Here is a 24,303-nt window from a genome sequence, read left to right as displayed (position 1 = left end):
GTAAAAATGGGTGCTTGAGAGATTTCAGTTGGGTAAATCTACAGTAACCATATGTTTAGATGAATAAAGGTACCAGAGAGAAGAGCTAGAAGATAGGCCATTCTTTCTCTATAGAAAGTTTGGTACTTTCCCAACATTCTCGGACAATGGGATAAAGTGTCATAATTGTCAGAGAAGTCTGCTACATCTAGTGCCTGAACATTCTTGTGGGATAGCTTCAGATTAGTGTCTAGAAGCATCTGGTGCTTAAACAACGTATTTTCTATGCACCTTCTAAGGCCACTTTGCAAAATTATAATTCCCATGGGATACAGGTTCAAATTAAATGGAGAACAAAAGCATCTTTTCCCTCCCCTTTTGTATTTTAAGGACTATATTTTAAATAAAATTGAAGAAAATGGTTTATTTTAGGATTCCTTTATAGTTTTCTATACCCTGTGTTTATGTGTATGTTTCATCAATATTTTGTAAAAGGATTTCACAGACGTTTTTAAAACATTAACATTTCTGCAGAACTTGCACACTGAAATGAACATTTAATTGGAACTGAGACTCATGCTTTGGACTCTATTTTACAATAGACTAATTATATCAGGTTTTTATTAATCACTTGACATTTGTTTCTTTTCTTTTCAGTGAAGATGCTCTATCTCATAGAGGTGTAAAGAAGAAAAACTAAATAAAGATATTTAAATTAACACATTTTAAGTTACTATTTTTGGTTGTCCCAGGACTGATACAAAAGTATTTTTAACAGGTATTTACTCCTGCGGATAACTCTCCCCTTCCCTCCAAAGGCTAAAGGGTCTATCAGTGATCACACGCCAATTGGGTGCCTAGTCTCTGCCTATCACTCTGTATGTGGTATATCCATTGCTGTAAATAATGTTTTTTTGTTTAGGTTTCTTTTTCAAAATATTTTATTTTCTTTTATAATTTGTTACAGAACAACATACATAATAGAACAGGAAAAAAAAGAACAATGAGATAACATTTTTCCTTTATGTATTTGTGGTACCCTTTGAGTTATGAAAGTGGTGGGGTTCTGGTTGACAGTTTCTGTTGAAAGTCATAGGAATAGGTACGTAAACCTTAATTATTCTGTATTATCTTTTCCGCACATCCCAAGTACAATTTGCTAATTCCTGATATTGCCTATCTGCATTCTGAGGAAATGCTGCCTCAGTTGCCTCAATGAGTCCTTCCCATTATTTTTCTCAAGTGAAATCCCTCTGGGAACAGGAACTATCTTTTGAGATTCATTCGGCACCTCGGAGGGACTAAATGAATGAAAGACCATTTAATATCTCAGGAAAAACACTGCAGCGAATGGTCTTTAAAAGACCAGGGCCCTTAAAATTGAAATGAACGTTAAGAGATAATGTCATCACCTTGTTCTGTAACTGTGAGCCTGCTATTGTAGGGAGTAAGTGGAAACGGAAAGTGGGACCGCAGAGGTGGACAGAGAAAACAATCGCACCAGATAGATCCAGCTCGATCCACTCAGGGAATCAGCCAGACGCCGTGGAGCCTAATTTGGAGATCCGACTGCCTGAGCCAAATGTTTTCTCCTCTATTTCCAAATACTTGAAATTCCCGTGAGGAGCGTCGTGTCCTAAACCTGGAACAAAGCGGCATCTCTCGGGGAAAGTCTGTGGTCAAAGAGGGCGGGAGGGGCCGCCGCCGAAGGGCCGGGGAAGGGAACGCTCAGGGCCCGGGCTTTCCGCGGGGCTCCCCGGCAGGGGGCGCTCGGCGGCTCGGGCTTGATGGACGGCCCTCGCCGGGGGCAGCCCGTGCCGTCATTGTGCGGTAACTGAGGCCGGCCCTGGCTTGTGACAGGCCGGGCCTGGTGTCAAGCCGCCCGGGCCTCTCCCCCTCGTGGAGAAGGGCCGGAGAACACGTGCGCGGAGGCCCCGCCCCCGGAGGCGGGGCCTCGCCGCGCCCCGCCCCCCGCGGGTGACCCGTTCCGCCGCTGCTGTCACTTCCTCCCGCCCGCATTAGTGTCCGGGTCGTGCGGAGCCTCCCGCTCCCGGAGTCCGCGGCCGGAGCCGGAGCGGCGGAGGCTGAGCCGAGAGGCGGCGGCGGCGGCGGCGGCGGCGGCGGCGCGGGCGGCTCCGGAGGGGCCGGGCCGGGCTGGCGTCTGCGCGCCTCCGCCTGCCGTGTCGGGGGCCCCGGGGCCGGCGCTCGGCTCCTCCTCCCCCCGCCGGCTCCGCGCCCCTGCCCGCCCCGCGGGGGAGGGCGGAAGATGCCGGTGAAGAAGAAGAGAAAATCCTCCGGGGCGGCCGCGGCGGTGGCGGAAGACGGAGGCCTCAAGAAGTGTAAAATCTCCAGGTAGCGCCTCGGCGGCCCCTGCGCAGGCTCGGGCCCCGGCGGGCGGGAGCGCCCAGGGGAAGGAAGGCCCCGGGCCTCCGCGCCTCCGCGGGAGCGCGCAGAGCCCCGAGGCCCCGCTCCGGGTGGGGGCGGGGAGGGCGCCGCGGGGGCCGCTGCCCCTGCCCCTGCCAGCCTCCACCGCCCAGCCCGTGCCCTCGCGCTCGGCTCACCTGCGCCGTGCCCAAAAGCCCTGCCCGCCTCCACCCCGGGCCCCTGCGTGCGGCCTGGGCTGGCGCTTGTTAGAAAGATGAGCAGCCCGCCCCAGAGGCGTCCCCCGCATCCTCTAGCGAGGGGAAAGGACAAAGCCCAGCCCGAGGCGCGGCCCCGGAGCGCTTGTGATGCCCTTGCAGCGCGCCCGGGGCCGCGGGGGGCCGGGGCCGGGGCCGGGGCCGCGGGGGGCCGGGGCCGGGGCCGGGCCCGCATGACCTTGCGCAGGCTCAGCGAGTGGCAGGTTGGGGAACATCCTAGTCCTTTAGGAGCAACACTGGCAGCTATGAGGACCCCTTTCATTCAACCCTTCCTTCCTGACAGACCCCCATTTCTTTCTACTGTCACTTATTAAAGAAACTAAGAGTATTTCTTTGCTCATTAAATCGATCAGTGACACTTTAGTTTCCACGTTGCTGCCTTAATGAGGTGATTATTGCTACCTCATTCTGCAATTTGACTGAATGCTATTCTTGTGCTCCATGTTTAATGAACACACATTAAAACTGCTTCCTGGCATGTGACTGACATCTAGGCAACTTAATCTGCCATTAAAGATATTTAGGAACTTGCGTAGTTTTAAACGTCTCCTAATAAGAAGGTATTCTTATTAGTACCATTATACTTGATTAGCACTAATTTAGCTATTTATTCAGTGAGCTGAATATCTCAATGACATCTATATTGATCGTTTGTTTTTTTTCTACATTTTTACTTTTTTTTCTGTATTTTTTATGCTTTATTTAGATTTACATTTATCCTGAATTCAATAAGTTTGCATGGAAAGCTGAGCAAAGTTTCAATTCCTCAAACTAATCTTTCTCAAGTCTTCATTTTGAGTGATAAACCATGACTAATGTCTCTTTCTGAATCCCTCCTTTGAAAGATCTGTGACTATAGATCTTGTCATGTTTTAAGTTTTTACTATTTCCATAGTATTTTGAGGTAAAGAGGCTCTTTGAACTGTATTAAGGTAGGATCGGTGAAGGAGCAGAGTCTGTTATTGCTGAGGTTATTTGTGTGAACATAACACATTTTAAAAATAATTTGTGCCTAAGTAGATTATGCATAATCCTTTAATTTTTTCAGGGGGTAGGGTGAAATTAGAAAGACACTTTGATGCAATATATATATATATATATATATATATATATATATATATATATATATATATATATATATATATATATATATATAATATGTAAGTATGTAGAATTTTGTTACCAGAATGTGTTTGGAACATTTATTAATTTTTGCATGAAATAGATACTTTGGCAAATAGAATTATCCTTGTAAAATGCATGGTACTTTAGCAATAAGATTGGGATTCAAAAATTTCCAGTGACAAATCTTATTTTGTCCACTAGATTACCCCGCTTGAAATCTTTATTTTTTTTTGAAATTTGATAATAAATGGTATTTTCCATAAAGATATTTTGATTTTGTTAGCCAAAAATTATTTGATTTAGGCTATGTCAAATTGTTAATGGTAAAATTCAGTTTTTCTCTACTACAACAAATTATATAGATTATTACAACAGTTAGTTTAAATTGAATTAGTTGGATTTAGATGGAAATTATACATATTTTTAAAGGGTTCAGAAAAAATAACATTTTAGTCTTCTTTGTGTGTGTATTTTTTTTAAGCTATTGCAGATCACAAGTCCCTGCTAAACTAATAAGTGGAGAGGAGCATTTTTCAAGCAAGAAGTGCCTGGCTTGGTTTTATGAATATGCAGGTAATTAAATCATAATAACAGTATTTCTGTTCCTTGACTTTTGAACATTTGAATTAATATGACAAAGATAAGAGAATACTTTACTTTTTAACATTAACATTTTTTTCCTCTTATGTTATTAAAAATTAAAAAACCACAATAATTTTTCCTATTGGAGGTACATTATATCTTGAAAATCCAAATTCCACTTTTCTCCAACTCCTTCTTCTCCCACCTGCTTCCTTTGCACTTCTAAAACTGTATTATAATGGCTTTGTTTAAAATAAGACAAGAAGAATGCATGATATATAAGGGCTACCTGAAATAGCATGTAGATCTAGATAAATGGTTGTAAATTTATCATAAATTTCTGTCTAAAAAATAATATTTTTGAGCTAGATGCATGAGAACTTCTGAAGGGAACCTGAAAGTTATTTAGTAACATGGAAAATTTATTTTTGACTAGGAAAAAAGTATTATCACCTAGCATTTCCAGACAACTCCAACCTTCCAATTGAAGGGAATGAACTTCAGTTTTTTGTACTCTCCATATTGTTGACCTTCTGTACAAATTATTGGTTATATTGACGTGTCACTTGTTAGAGAAGAGTAAAAAAGCATCCTTTATCTTTATTTATGGCCACAAAATACTGCAAGATTACTTTTATTAAATCCCTTATCGAATACTTTTGTACCTCATAAGTTAATTTGAAGAAGTAAATATAATCATTTAATTAATATAGTCTTTCGTCCTGAAAAGCACTACTTTTACAATGTTAGTATTGATATTGTGCTTTTGTGGCTATTTGAAATTTTTGACCTTACTATATAATTATAATCTCATATTTCTTTTCTAAGATACAAAATTGTGGATTCAGTTATTAGTTTTTTTCTTAGAGAATATGAAACAAATCTGATATTTTTAAGAAGAGAACCAATTTTAAGATTGAGTAAGGTGCTCATTTTCCTATTGGATGAAAATAATCCAAAGTCTGTATTATGTTCCAGTAAGCAACACTAATTCTTAAAAACAGAACTTTGTTCTTTTGAAAGAGTTGCAATTATTTTATCATAAACTTTACTGAAATAGTCGTGTTTTCTTGAACAGCATATTAGTTCTGTACTGCAGAAGACTTGTCTATAAATAATATTGAAATTAGCCAGCATATTATTTTTGCACCTGAGTATATATAAAGGCAGTTCAATTTGGGCAAGTCACTTCATTTCTCTGGGTCTTGGTGTTCTTATTTGTAAAATGAGGATATTGGAGAAGATGGCTTCTGAGCTCTTGTCCAACTTTAGATATATGATCCTATGATGTATTTTAAAGGGTTACTTTTGGAGGTCACTTAGAAAAGTTAGGAATAAGAATAGAATTCCAGTGTCCTAATATAGAAGTATCTAGTAGAGCAAGCTAAATTAATGTGATTCTCCTAGTTCTTAAAGTATACCCTGAGGAGTAAATTGAAGATTGAGTTCATTTTTTTCAGGCTTAGGTTAACTTTTAGAGCATTGAAACATTTATTTAATGAGTGATAGCTGAGTTGACTACAAGAATTAATTTTGTCTCCAAAGGTTATCAGATCATACTGTTAAGATGGAGTAGCTTTATAGAAGGATATAACTGAGTAACAATAAAAAAAATCCATATCCACTAAAATGTATATTTTATTTCTGGGTAACTTCAAATGGTAACTTATATTTGTTAATTTCCCCATATTTCCTTTTGAAAATGCAGATAGATGAATATGATCTAGTACAAAGCACTAAACCAGTTCTAAACTGATTTTCAGTTAGTCTTCATGGTCTACAAAAAGATTTTCTCTTATACAAATAATGAAAGAGGACTTGTAATGCATTATTTAAAATTATTATTATTTATCATTTTACATAAGAAAAGAGGAACTAAAGGGCATAAATAATATATGCCATTATGATTGTATTATGTTTTAGATTGTAAGTAGATCTTTAACAAATTGATGTAAGTCTTCTAGTATTCATTATATTTGTAGCATAGCAGCATACTAGAAAAAATAATCAAAAAGTCTTTTGGTCATACTGTGCCCTTTGAAAAAATTTCGGGAAACTGGAATCTTATTTTGCTTGTAATGCTTGGTAGCACTAAGCCATGCCATGTGAATAACCTTGATATTAGTTCATAATTTATAAAACAGCATTTTCAATTCTTAGGAAAACCTTACTTTGTTTAGGAAACTTCTTTTTGCTATTTGCAGCTTAACATTTAAACTGGGAAAATTTTAATCATTTTGGGGGGGGAGGAAAAATTGTGAAAAAGTGAATTTGATTCCATTTCTGCCTTCCTTGTTTATAAGAGACATGACATAATTAATATTTTTTATAAGAGCAGTGCTTCAAAAATGTGTAGTGGCTTTCTGACCAAATCCATGTAGTACTTTCAAGAGAGCAAAAGTTGTGGGGGGGGCATCCAGCAGGAATATTTTGGTAATATAGCAAAATTGTGCTGAATACATTCCAGATTTTTTTTTTTTAGTATTTTTGTAATATACTATCCTAATGTTACCAATAAAACTTCTGGACTAAGTAGTTTATATATTAAAAAAAAAACTCTGGAGCAATCAATCTGTTCTGGAATATTGACAAAATACATCCTGACCCCAATATTTCAAACTAGCTTCTAAAATTAGAATAATGGAATTAAAGAGTTTGAAGGAATCTCAGAAATAATTCAATCCAAACCTTGCTAAAACATAAAACATGAGTTCCACCAATATTTTCTTTATGTCTTACTTCTATTTGGAGACCTGCAGTGCTGGAGAACTCACTAACCCACATGCCTTTTATGAGTTTTTAAGAATTGATGGTGTGATAGTCTTTACTTTTCCAATTTATATCATTAAGTTCCGCAACTAATACTCCCATGGAGTCCATCCTATTTTGAGTGGATGATTAATGTACTTTGCCTTTTTAACGTCCCTTTTAAAATATGATGCATAGAATTGAACACATGTAGTCTGATAAAGGCGGGCTACTGTAGTACTATCACCTTTTTTAATGTCAGTTAATACATCCATGAGATTTTATTAGCCTTTTGGGGAGTCCATATCATACCACTGACTCATTGACCTTACAATTCACTAAAGACTTAGATCATTTTTTTCTTTTTTCTTAAGGACTACCTTCTGGTCAAGTCTTTCCTATCTTGTTCTTGTGTTTTATTATTTGAATTCAAGAAGAGTATTTTTTATTAATTTTCATTTTAATAAATTGACCGATAAGCAAGGAGTCTTTTGGATCCTGAATCTGTCATCCAGTGTATGAACTATCTTTTAGTTTCTTTTCACATGCATGTTTGATATCTTTGACTTCCATGAAGTAATTAATTAAGATGCCAAGGAGTAAACCCCTCTAGTATTCTGCTAGCCTCCTGATCAAGTAGTCACCCTTCTGTAGGTTTGACTGGGTCAGTCATCCAATTGTTCTCATCTAGTCTATTTTTCTTCTTCACTAGAATATCATGAAAGATTCTTATTAAATTCTTTGCTAAAGTATAACTATAGTATATTTATCTAGTAACTCAAAAAAAAAAAAGAAAATGGAGATTGTCAGACATGACTTGCCTTTAATGAATCCATATTAGTTCCTGGGCATGATTCACCTCTTTGCTTTTTTATAAATTCACATAAAAATTTTATGAAGATGTTTGTAAAAGATGAATTCCACAACAGGCTTAATAGTACCATTTTTAGCCTTTGCAGTTTCTTTTGTTTTTTAACTCTTCTTTGGAGTTAAACTCAATTTAGAAAACTTTATGCTTTCTTATCATGTGTATTTGATTCTTTTCCTATTTATGTCAATATTGACTATTAATAAGAAATCTTACACATAGAACCATAACTATTCTTTATCCTAACAGAAGAAGAAAAAATTGACAATTGATTAGATGAAGTTCAAATTTGAATATAAAGAGATTATTGTTTTTCAGTCAGGGTTAATTAATCGATTCTATTTTAATAAGTATTTCTATTTGAAAAATAATAGTTTTTATTTAACTGCAGTCCCTCTTGTCATTAGACTTTCTTAACCTATCAAAAGAATATTAAAGAAACCAATAATTGACTTTGTGAACAAAAGAATTAATAAGAAATACTCATCTTTTACTAGTCAAAATTATTTTTTTATGTGTTAATAACCCTATAAAAGTATTTAGCCTTCAGTTAACTTAACAGACTTATAAGAGCAAAATTCTCAGCTGGATTCAGTCTGCTCATTTGTAGATTAGATTATTGATAGATATTAGCTACTTTCGGAATGAAACATTTTCTACTAAGGTAAGGTAACCCATTTTATCAAAATAATAGCTATGGAAGAAACCTCAGTGATAATGTTTTCCCAATTCACACCTTTTACAACAGGTCAAACTCAGATCTCTCAGGCTTCAAATTATTAGAGAATTGCCAAAAGAGTGGACTAATTTAAAATGTGCTTGAAAAATGTTTACCAAAACAAAAAAAAATACAGTGTATATAAGATAATGTTAATTTGTGTTTTTCTAAGTCAGTATGTAGCTTGCAGGGATCTCTTTATGCTTGAGTTTGACATAACTGTTCAACAACAGTATCCAAGAAATGATTATTGAGCCATTTCTTAAAGACCTCTAAATTAAAGGTGAATCTATTAACCTCCTAAGTTTTCTGTGTGTGTGTGTGTGTGTGTGTGTGTGTGTATACACACACACACACACACACACACACACACACTGTGAACTATCTCCTTTTGATTAGTTCTAATAGTTAGGAAACTTCCTTATATTTTGAATTGGTCTTTGTAATTTCTTTATTCCTCATTCTGTTTTTTTGGAGCCATAAGGAATAACTCTAATTCTCCATCATCATAGCTATTTCATAGACTTGAAGATAGTTGAGACTTCTCTGAAGATATCTCAGATTTCTTTTTTAAAATGATCTTTACATGTCATGTCCTAGAGACATCTTGCTGTTCTTTTGTTATTTTCCTTTCAGAATGTGCCCGACAACTGAAAGAAATACTACCAGATCTGTTCCAATCCAAACAGTACAAGCAGAACTAGTATATCCTTATTCTTCTAAGCTTTACTTCTTTTATTGCTGCCCAAGTGTCTCTTCAGCCATATCAGATTTGACTCACGTTGAGCTTGCAGTCTTTTTTTTTTTTTTAAGAATTTCTGTTTAATATGCCTTCCTTATTTCTACTTGGAAGTTGATTTTTTGGGAACCCAAGTGTTGAGCTTTCAAATTTTTAAATTTGAAATTTTCTAATTTAACCTCTTGTTTAGGATTGTCAGGATTTCTTTGAATCCTGACTCCTATCATTCATTGTACTACATATCCCTCCCAAATATGTATCATACAATTCTGAGAAGCAGACCATCTCTAAATGATCTGATAACCAAATGCAAGTCCTGAAGTTATTTCCCTGAAGACTACTTTCCAAATTGATAATGAAACTTTAATGTCCACCTGTTTTATTCATTTTTGGTGATTCTAAACTTTCAATATATTTTCTGTAACAATCTAAAGCAGGGGTGTACAACCTTTTAGCTCTTCTTGGTTGTATAACCCAACAAAAACCCTGAAGGGCTGTGTGGGAAATTCAGTACTCATTCATGAATATGATGCAGCCCATACCACCAAGGAGCACAAAAGCAAATGTCATTCAATGGCTTGACTTTGGGCTCTTGCTTGAATGGACAAAAGGGCTGCAGATTGGACACACCTGATCTAAAATAATTTTCCTAATTAATGACTATTATCATAGTACATGTGGGAGTTTCCTTTGTCAATAAAATTATAGGTCTGCCTTTTAAAAGAAAGTTAATTATTTTTAAAGCAACTGTATAAATTACATATTTGATATATATATAGTAGGGAACTTTTATTTTGGTTTGATTCTAGAAGTTAATGCTTATGAGATCTTAGAAGCAAATCCATGTAGTTTCTTTGCGTCTTACTTTCTTCATCTAAAATTATGGGGCTGGAAGAAGATTCTTCTAATTCTAAGATTCTTTCCAAATCTTAATTCTAGACTGAATTTTAAACTGGTACATTCTTTGAGGACAGGTGTCATGTCTTATACTAATGGGAATGACCCCACTATGCATAGCATATTGTTTTAATACACATTAGATTCTCAGCAAATATTTGGTTGGTTTTATTAGATGTGCCAAATTACTGTAAAAACTGATCATTTAACATAATATCTTTATTTTTGAATAACTTCAGTTTCAAATTGTAAAAATATTTACTATTTAAAAGAAGTCATTATTTCTGGATTTTGAATGCCTTATGCAAAAAACTAAATTAAGTTATACTTTTTCCCAAATTTTTATTATATTTACATAATTCCTAATAATTTTAATCAATGTTAAACTCTATATGACAATAGACATTTATAGATTTTTTTCATTTTTGTTTTTGAAGGTCCTGATGAAGTTGTAGGGCCAGAAGGAATGGAAAAGTTTTGTGAAGATATTGGTGTTGAACCTGAAAATGTATGTTTTATTTTTGAGTATGGTGGGATTAATTTGTCAAAATGACTTAAGTAAAATTATTGTGAGAGGATTGGACTAGATAATCTTTAAAGGTTCCTCACTCTCTCCCCCAATTATGTGATCTTTTTCCGCCTGTTTTACCATGCATTTATGCAAACTAAGAAAGATTTTGTTTTAGCCTCAGGAATTTGGTTCATCTAAAATTCCTTAAAATTTGGAATTTTTGATTATTCCAAATGCTATGTTAATAGTTAAAAATTGATTTATTTATGTCACAATGTTCTCCATGATAAACTACAAAAATTATTATCTCTATGCTAACTTTTCCCTCTCCCCTTCCCCCATCCTTTATGTTCTGTTCTTTCCAGATTATTATGTTAGTTTTAGCCTGGAAATTGGAGGCTGAAAGCATGGGATTTTTTACCAAGGAAGAATGGTTAAAGGGGATGACTTCATTACAGTAAGAGCCTTTTAAAAACAAACAATAATAAAAACCAACAAACAACTCTAATAGCTTATTTAAAAATTTTGAAATATGATGTTTTGTGCTCATAATTTTCTAAGGGTTACTAATGGGTATTTGTAAATCTTTGATTGAAATATTCAACTTAGTTTAATTATAATTAACAGTAATCAGTTTGAGGGAATATCTATAAAGATTTTTTCTTTCTCAACTTTGATTTGTGGTTTTGTTTTAGCCCATTTGCTAACACATTAACTCTGTACTTGAGACAATTTAAAAAAACCTCCCCACCAAAATGCAAAACTATTAAAGTTCATTTTTTCTTTTGATTAGGAAACCCTGGACCCATAAACTAATGGAATTTTTACTTATTTCTGGAATCTAGATATTCATTTTCTGCATATAGGAATCTAGTTTGTAGTAGAGTTATTGTCTGAGTATCTTTATTATCCAGGTTTCTTTTTTCTGAAGTCCATTCTATCCTGGAGGATGATCATAGGATTTTTAGAACTGGAAGGCTCTGTATCATTTAGTCCAATCCCCTCCTTTTTGCAGATAAAGAAACTGAATCTTTGGTATTGCCTTGCCCAGGGTCATACAGGTTTTGTGTGTCTGAGATAGAATTTGAATTTAGGTCTTCCTGACTCTAAATAAAGCCCTCTATTCCACTACTCCTCATTTCCTTGCAATAGTAAATAGCAGAGCTGGAATTTGACTCCTGATTTTAAATCCAGTTATCTTTTTCACCTTTCGTTTTATCTAATTAAATAATTAATAGTCTTTTCACTTCATTAGTCTTACATTTTCTTCTGTATTGTCATGCCAGTGAGATAACCTGGGCATTCTCTATTATATGATAGTTCTGTCATAGTATAAAAATATAAATGTAGTAAAGTGATATACCTTTACTTCTGTACAAATCTTTATTAGTATGAGCCATATTTTGCTTTTCATATGTACACATGATTCTTATAAGAGAGTGGCCTTTTCTTAAATTATTGTATTTAAAATTAATTCTACTTATTACTTAGGATGTGTTCATTTGGGCTGAAAGAGCCTAGCTTTGGAAATGTGAGAAAATGAACTATCAGTTTCATGGTTGATTTAATGTAAATAGTTGGCATATAACAATTTTTGCAGTCTATTTTTAGTAAAGGTATTTGAGAGAAAATAAACACAAGTCACTATAAATCAGATTTGAATGATTTAGTATTATACTGTCTATTGTAAAATGTCTTATGGCATTGTTAACTGGTTATATAAATACTTTTAATTTATGGTAAGTTTTTGTTTTCATTTAGCCAAAAATGTCATAATAATGCCTTTTAATTATGCAAAAACAAGAATATATAAAAATCTTGTTAAAGCCAATTTGAAAAGATAAAGCAATTTGAGTACTTATTTCTAAATATTTAGCAATTTGTACTATAATACATTAACCAACCAATAGACTTTTATGTAGGGCTTATTCAGTTCTCCTAGACGTCCTCCTATAAGGCAGAATAAAATAGAGTAAGTCATTGTCCAGGGAATAGGCATGTTTGAATAGTCCTAATATTTGATTCTAAATCATATATTTTTGCTCTAGGGATTTATTTGTATTCATAGCAGAATAAAATGTCACTGCTTTAGTTAATCCTAAATTTTTCAACTACCATTTCCAAAAGTCTTTCTTTTTAATTAATTCACCAAATTTTTAATGTGTGCTTTCTATGTGCAAGTCACAGTGAGTATAATTAATGCATAATTGCCTGTCCAGGTAATTTCAGATATTTCTTTAATCATTTTCTGGATTATATATTGATTATTTGAAGCCTCTTAAGTTTAATACCCCAGGAAACTGCAGTAGAGTGCTTCTTCCTAAATTCTTCATGCTATACTTATATTCTTTATACATATACATATACATATATATATATATATATATATATATGTGCATACAATATACATAAATATACATTTGTATGGATAATTTTTAATAGTTGTTGTCTACTTTCTAAGTATAGTTTGTAAGGTTTTGTCATGAGCTTGTCTTGTGTTACTATTATTTTTAATAGAAATACAGACAAGGATGGGAGTGGGAAGGTGGTCTAGATTTGTTGATTTCATCACTTTGGAGAAATCCCAGATAGAAGCTCCCTCCCTAGTTACCTCTGGGCAACTTGTTTATAATGTTTAATTTTAGAGACATAGATGTTAAACGATATACCCATTGTCACATAGAACATTTTAGAGGCAGGATTTGGATTTAGATTTTCTTATCTCTAAGGACAACTCTCTGACCTCTACTCCAGACTGCCTCTTGTATGAGATATGAGTATATTATAATAATGTACTTATATTAATATACCATATTTTAGGATAGTATTTGAAGAGTTTTCTAATAACTCCTATAGGTGAATAGGCAGTTTTAGTTGGAATTGGTAAATTCACATATTTACCTCAAGCCTCTTGGTTTTCCTAGGTTAAAGAAACCATAATTGCCTTGCTTTTTACTCATTTTTGTTAAATATTTTTGTTTATTTATATTTTTCTTAAAATTGACACTATAGAAAAGTATTCATTCCCACTTTGCTTTTACTTTCTTCAAAAAAGTATAATTTCTGTATATCATATGATTTTCAATAATCAGAATATGAAATGATTTTCTTTTTTGTTGTGGTTTTGTAATTTATAGTTGTAATTGGAAGAGAGGGTTTTCTTCTCATTACCAAGATAAAAAGAGTTCTGGAGAAAGGATGGGTTGTTGTGCTAGTGAGAAAGTATCTTTGAAAAGATTTTACTTGATTATGATGCTGAAAAATGACAAATGAAAACTAGAACTTAGTAATGATGATATTAGATAAGATACCATCAGGAATGAGAGTGAGAAATAGGATCCAGCTTAGAAATTTCAAGGTTAAATACCAAAGTTAAACCAAAATTTGATAATTATTGTGGAGAATAAAGGATTCAGAGAAAAAAGTTAAGAGTACAGACAAAGACCAGAGCTCAAAGTTTAGACCAAAGTCTATCAATGTATTGCAAAATACTTCTAAATTCTAATCTAGTTGATTTTAGGGAGAACTTTACTTAAACCATTTTAGGCACAAATATTTCCTGAGTTTAAAGATCTCCTTGGAGGTAGAAGACATTTTTCTTCCTAAATTCTTCATACTATACTTATATTCTTTATATATACATATATACACATGTGTATATAATTTTTTAATAGTTGGTCTACTTTCTAAGTATAGTTTACAAGGTTTTTATCATGAGTTTGTCTTGTGTTAGTATTATTTTTTAACAGAAATATTTGAATCAAGGAATTAATTTCTAATGAATAAAGGATGTCAGGTTGATTTTCCTATATCTTTTGTCTTCATGCCATTGGGTGTACATTTTTGAAAGTTATTTGCTATTTCAATAGTATTTTGTTGTAATTGTTATCCTTTGAAAAGATAATGGTAGTTGCCATTTGTTAGTAACACTAGGTAAGGGACAGTCCCTGCTATCATAGAAATTATAATCATTATTACTAGGAATTTTAGAACATTTTGAAAATGTTTGTAAAGGCTCAAATATTGCTCCCTGGTATTTTTCCCATGTTTCATATTGAATGTTCCATTTTTATGTATTGTTTTCACATTTGTATTTCTTGGTGGTCTGGTGCATTATTGTGTTATTGTATCAGTCTGCCCAGGCATTTGCCAACTCTTGGTCATTTTTTTTTCCAATTTTCCCACCTGACTTGGAATCAGATAACCAGAGTTCAAGTCTCAGCCCTGAAAAAAATGTGCCTTCTGCATGAAACCTTTCCTAAACTATTTTTTGTGTGTCTGTGTCTGTGTTTGTGTGTGTGTGTGTGTGTGTCTGTGTAGAATTGTCTTCCTAAACCTAGCCATAGTGCTTGGCACATAGCATATGCTTATTAAATACTTTTTTGATTAATATGACTTAGGAAGAGAGGAATGAAAATAGTCCCTGCCCTCAGAGGGCCTAACATAATACTGAGGGATAATGATGACCAGTGCTTTATAACTTGCTTTACAGTTGCAGATAATCTTACTAGGAATATTATTTACTTTGATTTTTGTTTATGAGAAATAGGTGTTTGAAGTTAAGTCTAGAATATTAATATCTTCCCTGTTTGCATCTTAAACTTCCAGTTTGGTTTATTTAAAACCAGTTTATGGCTTAATTCTAGGGCAGGTATTTAGCTGAAGGGGTTTTCAGAGCAATAGGCAAGTAGAGACCAGATTAGTTAAGTTCTCTTTCATTGGCATTAGGTTAACTATTCAAAATGATGATGTTATAGTCAAGATGCTGTTCTAATAATTCATGTTTTAAAATAATTGTGAAATAGCTCGGTGTAGTGGAGTAGTTAGTGTCCTATGCTTGAAATCAGGAAAGCCTAAGGTCACATTTCACTTCTACAACTAACACCTATGTGAACCTAGACAAGTCAGTTCACCTGTATGTGTCTCAGGCAACTCTGAGGACTTAAAAGACCTATTCATGGACATTGCCCTTTGCCTGGGTGGAGGCTACTCCCTCTTTGAATTCCCTATACTAACACAGAACCTTTTTGCCACTTTTATTTTTTGGTCAGGGTGGGGAGGAGGGACAGACAAAAGGAGGTAGAGAAAGGGTGGATTGTATCAAAATAGGGATTTTGACTTTCTTTTTTTCCAGAAAGTTATAAAAAGAATAACATTTTATTTAAGAATCTTTTAAGTTGATTCTTGTTTTTTTGAAATGCCATGCACAGTACTTAATAATATACAAATTGTGTTTTAGTACTACAGATTTGTAAACATTGGCATTTTCGATCTCATTTTAATTATTCAAATACTTTTATATTACATTTCTGCTTGTACCCTGACAGGTTTTGTTTACCTTTCTTGATTTTAAATTTCAATTTTTTATTTAAGGTGTGACTGCACAGAAAAGTTACAGAGCAAATTTGATTTTTTGCGCTCACAGTTGAATGATATTTCATCTTTTAAGAATATCTACAGATATGCCTTTGATTTTGCAAGGGTAGGTGCAATTTTCATATTCAGTGGTTTTAAAGAAAATCCTATATACTAAGGCCGTATTTTTTTTCAAATTATTTTTTTCCCCCAAATTTTAGGATAAGGACCAGAGAAGCCTTGATATTGATACTGCTAAATCTATGTTAGCTCTTTTGCTTGGAAGGACATGGCCACTGTTTTCAGTATTCTACCAGTACTTGGAGGTATCCTGTTTATTATTTTGAAAATGTCCAATTTTTCATTAGCATGATACGTTTATAAATCCAGCCCAATTTTAGGACTTAAAGAAAGAGTTCAAATTTTACACTTTTCTTCTAGTCTACTTAAGTGTAGTAGACAGTTTATTAATTTGTAGTATAATGTAGATATTGATCTATGAATCTATAAAGCAACTAATTTCTAAAACTAGATTTGTGCTTCATTTGCTGAATCATCGCATATAGCATCTTGCCATTGCCATACCAAAAACTGTGTGCGTTTACAGTGGCAAAACAAATTCTTGGGCTTTTTGAAATGTAAGAATGTTTTTCTTTTACTCATTCCTGGTATAAATCTTAATATTAGGATTTAGGATAGTCTCTAAGCTATTCCAAAGTAAAATCCAGAGATTTGCATTTGTCTATCTTAAAATTATTAATCATGATCCATAGATATAAGTACCACAAAACTTCTACTCTCATCTAAGAAGTCCAAAGTTGGAATATACACAAAATATTTGTTATAATATAATTTTTCAATTTCTACTTAGTGTCAATCAGAATACAGTCCTTCTAAATTTATATGCTTATATGTTTGAGGATTGACCATTAATGGCATATGAAGAAAACTATTTGGATTATAGTTGCTGTATAAATCTGCTGCCCTTTGAAGGGGATGGTATCTTAGCAATGAATATGTTTTATCTATAGGGCACTATCTTTTAAAATTTGCTTGTAGCCTTTCTCTATTTGACTCCTTTCCTGTGATTTTGTTGGGTCTTTTTCCCTATTTCTCATGGTTTCTTTCATGGATATATTCATTACAGCATGTTCGAAAGGATAGTTTTCTTTAAATTATGCTGTAGTAAGATATAGTAGTGTTAAAAGTTCTTATGTTTGGGTTTGTAGATGTAGAACTTTAAGAACTAGAAACAAATTCCCTGAAGGGAAATCAATTATTAGTTTGGAAAAGAAAAAATCTGAATGAATTTAAAAAAGATTTTTTTAGTATTTCAAACATTTCATTTTTAAAAATACAATTAAAATAGATTTTTTAATATAAAGAAATACATAAATATATTTGGTATCCTGGGGGGTGGGAAGAACTTTTTTGTTTTAAAGGACAAAATGCTTAGGCTGATCCTAAGAAAATGAAAAATAATTTACTAAGGTGTGACCACCAATCAATAAATGCATGCATAGTATTCCAAATATCTATATTCCATTTTTCCTAGCAATCGAAATACCGAGTTATGAACAAAGATCAGTGGTACAATGTATTAGAATTCAGCAGAACTGTCCATGCAGATCTTAGTAACTATGATGAAGATGGTGCATGTAAGTATAAAGTTTTGATTTAAATATAAATTGATCTTAGAATTGATATTGTAAGATGACCTATATAGTTATCATTTGCATAATTCTAACTTCAATTTAATAGTAACTTCTTTCCCTCTTAAGTTAAAATAATTTAACAGTATTTAAAAATAATGCTGCTGTGGTGATTGATTTAAAATGCTTGGATGTCTAGTTATTTTCTGTACTCTACATTTTCAGCACTTTTCTTTAGAGAGTAATTATTTTTTCAAGAAACTTTTGCATAAAGGAAGTATTCTTAACAAAGATAATTTGTCATTGAAGAAAATAAAATACCAGAAAGGTAAAACTTTTTTCATCTTATGAACATTTTCTCCTCTACCTAAAAAGCAATGGTTAAAATTGGAATAACTTTGCTTTTTTAAGTTACAGAAGCTTGCATTGAGAAAATTTTTTTAAAAACATTTTATTGCTCTAGTTGATGAGTGTTCAGCTTTGAATTATGGAGGATACATTAGTTCATTCCTCTGTCTTTTACATTGTGGGTATACTGTCCACCAGCACAGTTCTTAGAATTCTTTTATAGTTATGAATATTGAATTTCTTTGGCCAGAAAAATTCACTTCTCAGTAGTCAACCTTCTCTCTAAACTAATCTGGCCTCTTGAATGATTTCTGTTTGCCAGACTGTATTAACTTGGTATCCCTTCTCTAAACTTGGCACTTAACTAGAAGAACTCTCAGCCACAGATCAACTCCATAATGTGATGCATCAAAGTAGGACTAGTGCTCGCTTTGGAAGCACATATACTAAAATTGGAACGATACAGAGAAGATTAGTATGGCCCCTGTGCAAGGATGATATGCAAATTCGTGAAGTGTTCCATATTTTTCATAAAACAAAAAAGTAGGGCTAAATAGTAAAAATGGTAATGATAATTAACATATGTGTAGTGACTACTGTGTGTTAGGCACTATAGTAACAACATATATATATATATATATATATATATATATATATATATATATAATTCTTTAAAGTTTGCAAAGAACTTTAAAATTATCTCATTTGATCCTCTTAACAGTTCAGGATATAGGTAGTATCACCTCCTTTCATAAATGAAAAAACTGAATCATGTTAGAGATTAGGTGGCTGTGACTTTGACTAGTATCATTCAACTAACTATTAAGTGTCTGAAGCAGTATTTGAATTCAAACTTTCCTGATTTCTAGGTCTAGTGCTCTACCTACTGTGCTACTTAGCTTGCCTGTATTTTAGGGACTATAGGCTACACAAAATATTTTGATGACATCCCTTAGAATAGGCTGTAGTCCTATTAAGGCATGGGATCTTTACACTAAAAAAAAGGGTTGAACGAATAATTTCCAAATCATCATTAAAGCCCAGGTGAATAGATAGTAAAAAGAGGAACTAACATTTTAAATTACTTAAGATCTTTTGACTAAATTGAGCTATTTATTAGAGCTGCAGAAAAGTAGCTCATATACTTAGAATTTTAAGTTTTATGAAGCACTTTACCTCAAACTACCCAGTACAATATGGCACTGTAGGAAATAGTCATATTATCAGTCATATTTTTAGGATGAGGATAAAGAAATTGAACCTCACCTCAGGACTCTGAGCTGTTAATTGCCATAAGCTAGGATTTGACCCAGACCTTTTAACTAGTGTTTTTCCACTTCACTTTGATGCTATCACTTTAATGATGTGATGAGAGAAGTACTGTTGTTGATTTTTTGGACATTTGGAAATATTTCAGAAAAAATAGAGCTAGGCAAATATCCTGATTTTTTTTTAAAAAGAGGAATATGGCGTATTTCAGATAAGTATAAGTTTTTGACCTTTGTATTCATCTCTGGCAAAATTCTAGAATGGATTATTAAATACACTTTGTGAGAAAGGAAACAAGTCACATGGTTTCACAAAGAAAAGAACAAGTTATGCCAAACTTACTATATTGCTAATAATTTAATAGTTTACATTATATAATACTTTAAGGTTTATTGTACTCCTTTTCCTTTCAAACAACCTTTTTACTTAAATAGAGTAATAGCATATACCTTTTATAGATGGGGCTCTGATTGGTTCAGTAACTTGCCCATGATCACAGTAGGTTTAGACCCTGTAGTAGAACCTAATTCTTGTAGTTAGAATTCCTTTTTTAAATCTATACTGAAACATTAGAGGAATGCTATAGCTATGTGCCACAAAGAGTATATTTGGATTTGAGTGAGACAGTTGGCAAACTTGATGTCATCTTTATGGACATGATCAAGAGATATAGGCTAGATCTGATTAATCAAGTATTCTATCCTTGTTATGGGTCATTTTAAAAAATGTTTTTGCTTAATGATTAAGGCACACAATAGTCATTTGATGTACTCCAAGTAGTGATAGATATATTTATTATGAAATGAAAATTCAAAAGTAAATGGACTAGAATGATAGGTGGAGCATAATCTTAATGTAACATTTGACAGAGAAAGAACTTCTGAACTAAAAAGAAACCAGCTGCACCAAATGAAGGAGCATAAGAATTTAAGGAGTTTTGGTTGACTGTAGGATATGGCTTCCAAGTCTATCTAGGATGGCATTAATGTAACTAAATCAAGAGAAGTAGTAATTCTAGTTTATTATTTTTCTGGTCAGACCATGGTCTAGTCTATTTTATTGAGTTCTGGGAATGACTGAAAGATGTTTAGTTTGAAGAAGAGAAATCTTCAACTCTTTTCTGGTCTGTCACCTGGAAGAGCTTGTAGATTGTGGTTAGTTGCAAAGGGCAGAACTAAGTAATGGGTGGAAGGTATAAAAAGACTCTTCTGACTTTTATGTTAAATACTGAGAATAGACTGCATTTTGAGGTAGGTTTTTGTCAGTGGGAGTGTTCAACAGAAGATAGCCATTTACTAAGGATTTTTTAGAGGGCAATTTTATAGATAGGAAATTGGACTAGTAGAATTCTTAACTTTCTTTAAAATCAAATGTCCTGTGATTCTAACATTCCACCCCTTTTTAGTGATTATTGCTGAAATATGGAGTATAGAAAACAGATAATATAAGATATTTAAGAAGGGGAGTGGAAAGTTTTTATTGAAAAAAGGTGTTGTGGATGATGGTGGGAAGGATTTTGGGTAGATAGGAAAGTAAAACCATATAATATTCACTAATAAAAGTTTTTTCCCCCCCTATATTTTTAGGGCCTGTTCTTCTTGATGAATTTGTTGAGTGGCAAAAAGTCCGTCAAGTGTCATAGCAAGAACTATTCTGAGGAAAATGCAGATCTTTTGATGCCCACCTGTATACAAACTAAAATGAGATGAGGAAAAAAAAACCCAAGGGGCACATTTTCATTCTTATGAAAGACTTCTTATAGTACTTTTTTTTCCTTTTTTTTAAGGAAGTTTTCTTGTTACATGTGATATGGGCATTGAACCACACCTCTTCTGAGACTGAAAATTGAAGTTTATGTTTTGAGTTATGTTTATAACTTTTATTTCAGAACAATAAAGATTCAGATTTGTGACAAAGGCTTTTAAGTGAAGATGTCCCTTCACTGTAAGTGTAGTATTTATTTTGAAAAATCAAAAAATTTGACATCCTAATTATCCGAGATCTACTTTGCTATGAATTTTTGAATTTGCAAGACTTTTTTCAAATCCTTAACAGAAATAATTTAAATAATTATTATTTTATAATTATTCTAATTGTATTAGAATAATCAGAAAACTATTGTTTTCTACTAAGCCTAATTATATCTCCCTGTGCACAATTAGGACAAATAATTGTTGACTTTGAATCTTTGATGCTTGTTTTTTTGTTGCAACTATTAAATTATTCTGCATATGGAGAATCCTACAAGTTTTTAGCTTTGAGTGGCTATAAAACCTGTCAAGGTCTGGTTAATCTCACATGCACAAATCTCAGGATTCTTAGAATTGGAAAAACCTCTAAGTTATTTTCTGACCATTGATTTGCATCCCAATTAGCACTCAACATTGCAAATATATGTGTGTGTGTGTGTATTTATGCACACACACTTATTCATATGTGTGCATATACACACACACAAACACATCTCTCATGTGAGCATTTATATTTATGAAAACTCTCAGTACTTTTGTAAGTTAAAAGTTCCGTTTACATTTAATATATCAAATTTGGATATATTCAGTTTTTGTCAAATCAGATCATTTTATTGAGGGTTTAGGCTCATGGCTAGCTAAACTTGGGTATCTCTATGCTGCTCACATTTCCTGTTCTCTCCACAACCACCCTTGGAAATTATCCTTTTGACAGGCAATTAGAAGGATGGAGAGTTCCCCTTAGTGAAGATATTTTATAGGAATAGAACTATTTTAAAGTTTTCACTGCTACTGAAAGTGGAGTAATTGACTGCCAATATTCTCATTACCGTTTTATGGAATCAGTTTGTAGAATTTTGTTTCAGTGATGATTTTTGAGGCTGGGAAAAAACGAACTTTTAATGTAAGTATCTTAGAGGTAATGAGTAAAGGGATAATTTATGAAATTGTTAAGTTTTTTAATAGTCTTATTTCTAATATTTGACATTTCAAGATTTACAAAGCACTTTACAGATATTATTTTTCATCTTTCTAATGTTTCTCTCTGTAAGTTAGATGTTTTAAGGAACTATAATTTTTAAAACTTAGGTATAACTGGGTTTCAAAGAGGTTATGTGACTTCCAAAAGTCACGGAATAAATGATAATTACAGACTCCAATAAAAGATTTTCACTTAAATCTAGTGTTTGTTCTAGGATGCCACAACTAAATAATGAAATTAAGGTTTGACTACTCTCAGATTTTATAGTAAGAGCTAGTATAGAGCTTAAAATATACATGTCTTTTGATATTAATTACCTAATAGTCAGAAAAAGTTTAGATTTTTATTTATATGAACTTTGGAGAGTTTTTTACATAATTGATTATTTGTTTGAATGAGACAAATCCCTACTTTAAGAAAACATTTAAATATTTAAAATGAACATTTTAAAGGTATTTTGTTTAAAAGATAATTTGAGACTTGTTCACCTTTGTATATTTATAATGTATCTTAAAAAGAAGGAAAACTGCTGGTTGCGTTTCACACTATAAATGTTTGACAGAAAAATTTTTAAAATCTCCCTTTTGAAATTGAGAAATGTGAAAATATTTAATTTCCCAAAGAAGTCTGTAAGAATTTCAAAATTTGGAAGTCAATAGAATATATACTAAAATAGAAAATTCAGCAATTAAAAAATAACAAAACTGTTTATTCTCTCCTAGTTCCTCTGTCCATTTCTTTTATATCTTTAGAGATATACATATACTCCTTCACTTTGGAGTCAAGAGAAATAAATGTTCCTGTGAATCTTGCTTCATGCCTTCCTTCATCTTAGTGGCAGAATGGGCTATGTTGTCTCTTATCTTAACCCTTCCTCACTATGGTGGTAATGGATATGTGTTACAATTTAGATCAAGAGATCAGGTGATAAAATATAAAGTGTAATTGTTAAAAAGCATTACAGTTAAAAAATGTTATATACATCTAAAAAAGATACTTGTCACTCTTTGCAACAGTGGATCACCTACAATATTGATCTAGTAGTTTCAAGTGCCTCATTGATAATCATTCATCATAAAAGTTATTTTTGGAGTATCTTTAATGCATAGAATGAAATGTTAGAGAAAGGCACAATCTTGCCTTTTGCACATATATATATTGGAATGCCTATAATGCTCTAGGGAGAAGGTTGATTTCATTTTATAGATGGTCTCAATAGACTCATAGTTTTCTCTATCTGTAGGTCAATAGTTCATATGTGAGTTTTATAGAATCTAAGATTTGAAAGGAAATTGTCAGGGATTCCAACAGTAAAGTTTGATAGAAGATATTTTATTGTATGTGCTATCTTTTATGTGTGTTGTAACTTAGGGTGGGGGGTGGGAGGAGATAACAGTATTTTTTATGTAAAGTAAATAATCTTTGATGCCTCATTGTGTCTTGTTGACCTGAGGTTTTTGGAGACTATGCCAATCTCTTAAACTATGACAAACTGTCAGGTTCTACTATGATGGAAAATCAATGTGGAATTGGCATCAGACTGTGAAGCTTCAGAGGAACAACCTAGCAGAATAAAGAGATTTTCCTTGGTCTTAACAGTCATGGAAAAAAGAAAAATATAAGATCTCATCTTGTTTCTTCTGAAATGGTACCCAAATGCTGGAAAATGGGTCAGAAGGTTCTAAGAATTACATTTTTTACAGTGTCAAGAAACACTAAATTAGCTGTTAGTACTTGAAATGTGATAATGGCTAAATTAAATCATCTAAATCTTAACTTTTTTTTTCTATAAATGAAAAAATACAAGGAAGTCACAACTAAATAGAAAGATGATTTACATATTCTCCTAGGAGAAATAAAGGAATTGGCAGAATTGGTTTTGTTAATTATCCAAAGAAGCATCAATTTGAACCATTTACTC

The 24,303-nt window shown here is 33.3% G+C and overlaps 1 protein-coding gene and 1 non-coding gene across 2 annotated transcripts; both read left to right on the top strand.

The window, feature by feature from the left end:
* Nucleotides 1–2,089: 2,089 nt before the first annotated feature.
* Nucleotides 2,090–21,347, top strand: DCUN1D5 (defective in cullin neddylation 1 domain containing 5). The gene is made up of 8 exons (XM_074216566.1): nt 2,090–2,331; nt 4,225–4,316; nt 10,733–10,803; nt 11,172–11,263; nt 16,180–16,288; nt 16,383–16,487; nt 17,717–17,819; nt 21,017–21,347. Exons 1-8 carry the CDS (start codon nt 2,246–2,248, stop codon nt 21,070–21,072), a joined length of 714 nt encoding a protein of 237 aa, XP_074072667.1. The 5' UTR covers nt 2,090–2,245; the 3' UTR covers nt 21,073–21,347.
* LOC141510339 (U6 spliceosomal RNA) lies at nt 18,584–18,690 on the top strand. Its single transcript, XR_012474837.1, has one exon. It is a non-coding gene; the product is annotated as a U6 spliceosomal RNA (small nuclear RNA).
* Nucleotides 21,348–24,303: the final 2,956 nt, after the last annotated feature.

Source organism: Macrotis lagotis, chromosome 1 (genome assembly GCF_037893015.1).
Source record: "Macrotis lagotis isolate mMagLag1 chromosome 1, bilby.v1.9.chrom.fasta, whole genome shotgun sequence".
NCBI lineage: Eukaryota > Metazoa > Chordata > Mammalia > Peramelemorphia > Peramelidae > Macrotis > Macrotis lagotis.
This window is presented reverse-complemented; position numbering and strand designations above follow the sequence as displayed.

Coding starts and splice junctions, on each gene's coding strand:
- DCUN1D5 (XM_074216566.1), top strand. CDS start 2,246: ATGCCGGTGAAGAAGAAGAGAAAATCCTCCGGGGCGGCCGCGGCGGTG. Junction 4,317..10,732: donor TTGGTTTTATGAATATGCAG/GTAATTAAATCA, acceptor TTGTTTTTGAAG/GTCCTGATGAAGTTGTAGGG. Junction 11,264..16,179: donor AAGGGGATGACTTCATTACA/GTAAGAGCCTTT, acceptor TTTTTATTTAAG/GTGTGACTGCACAGAAAAGT.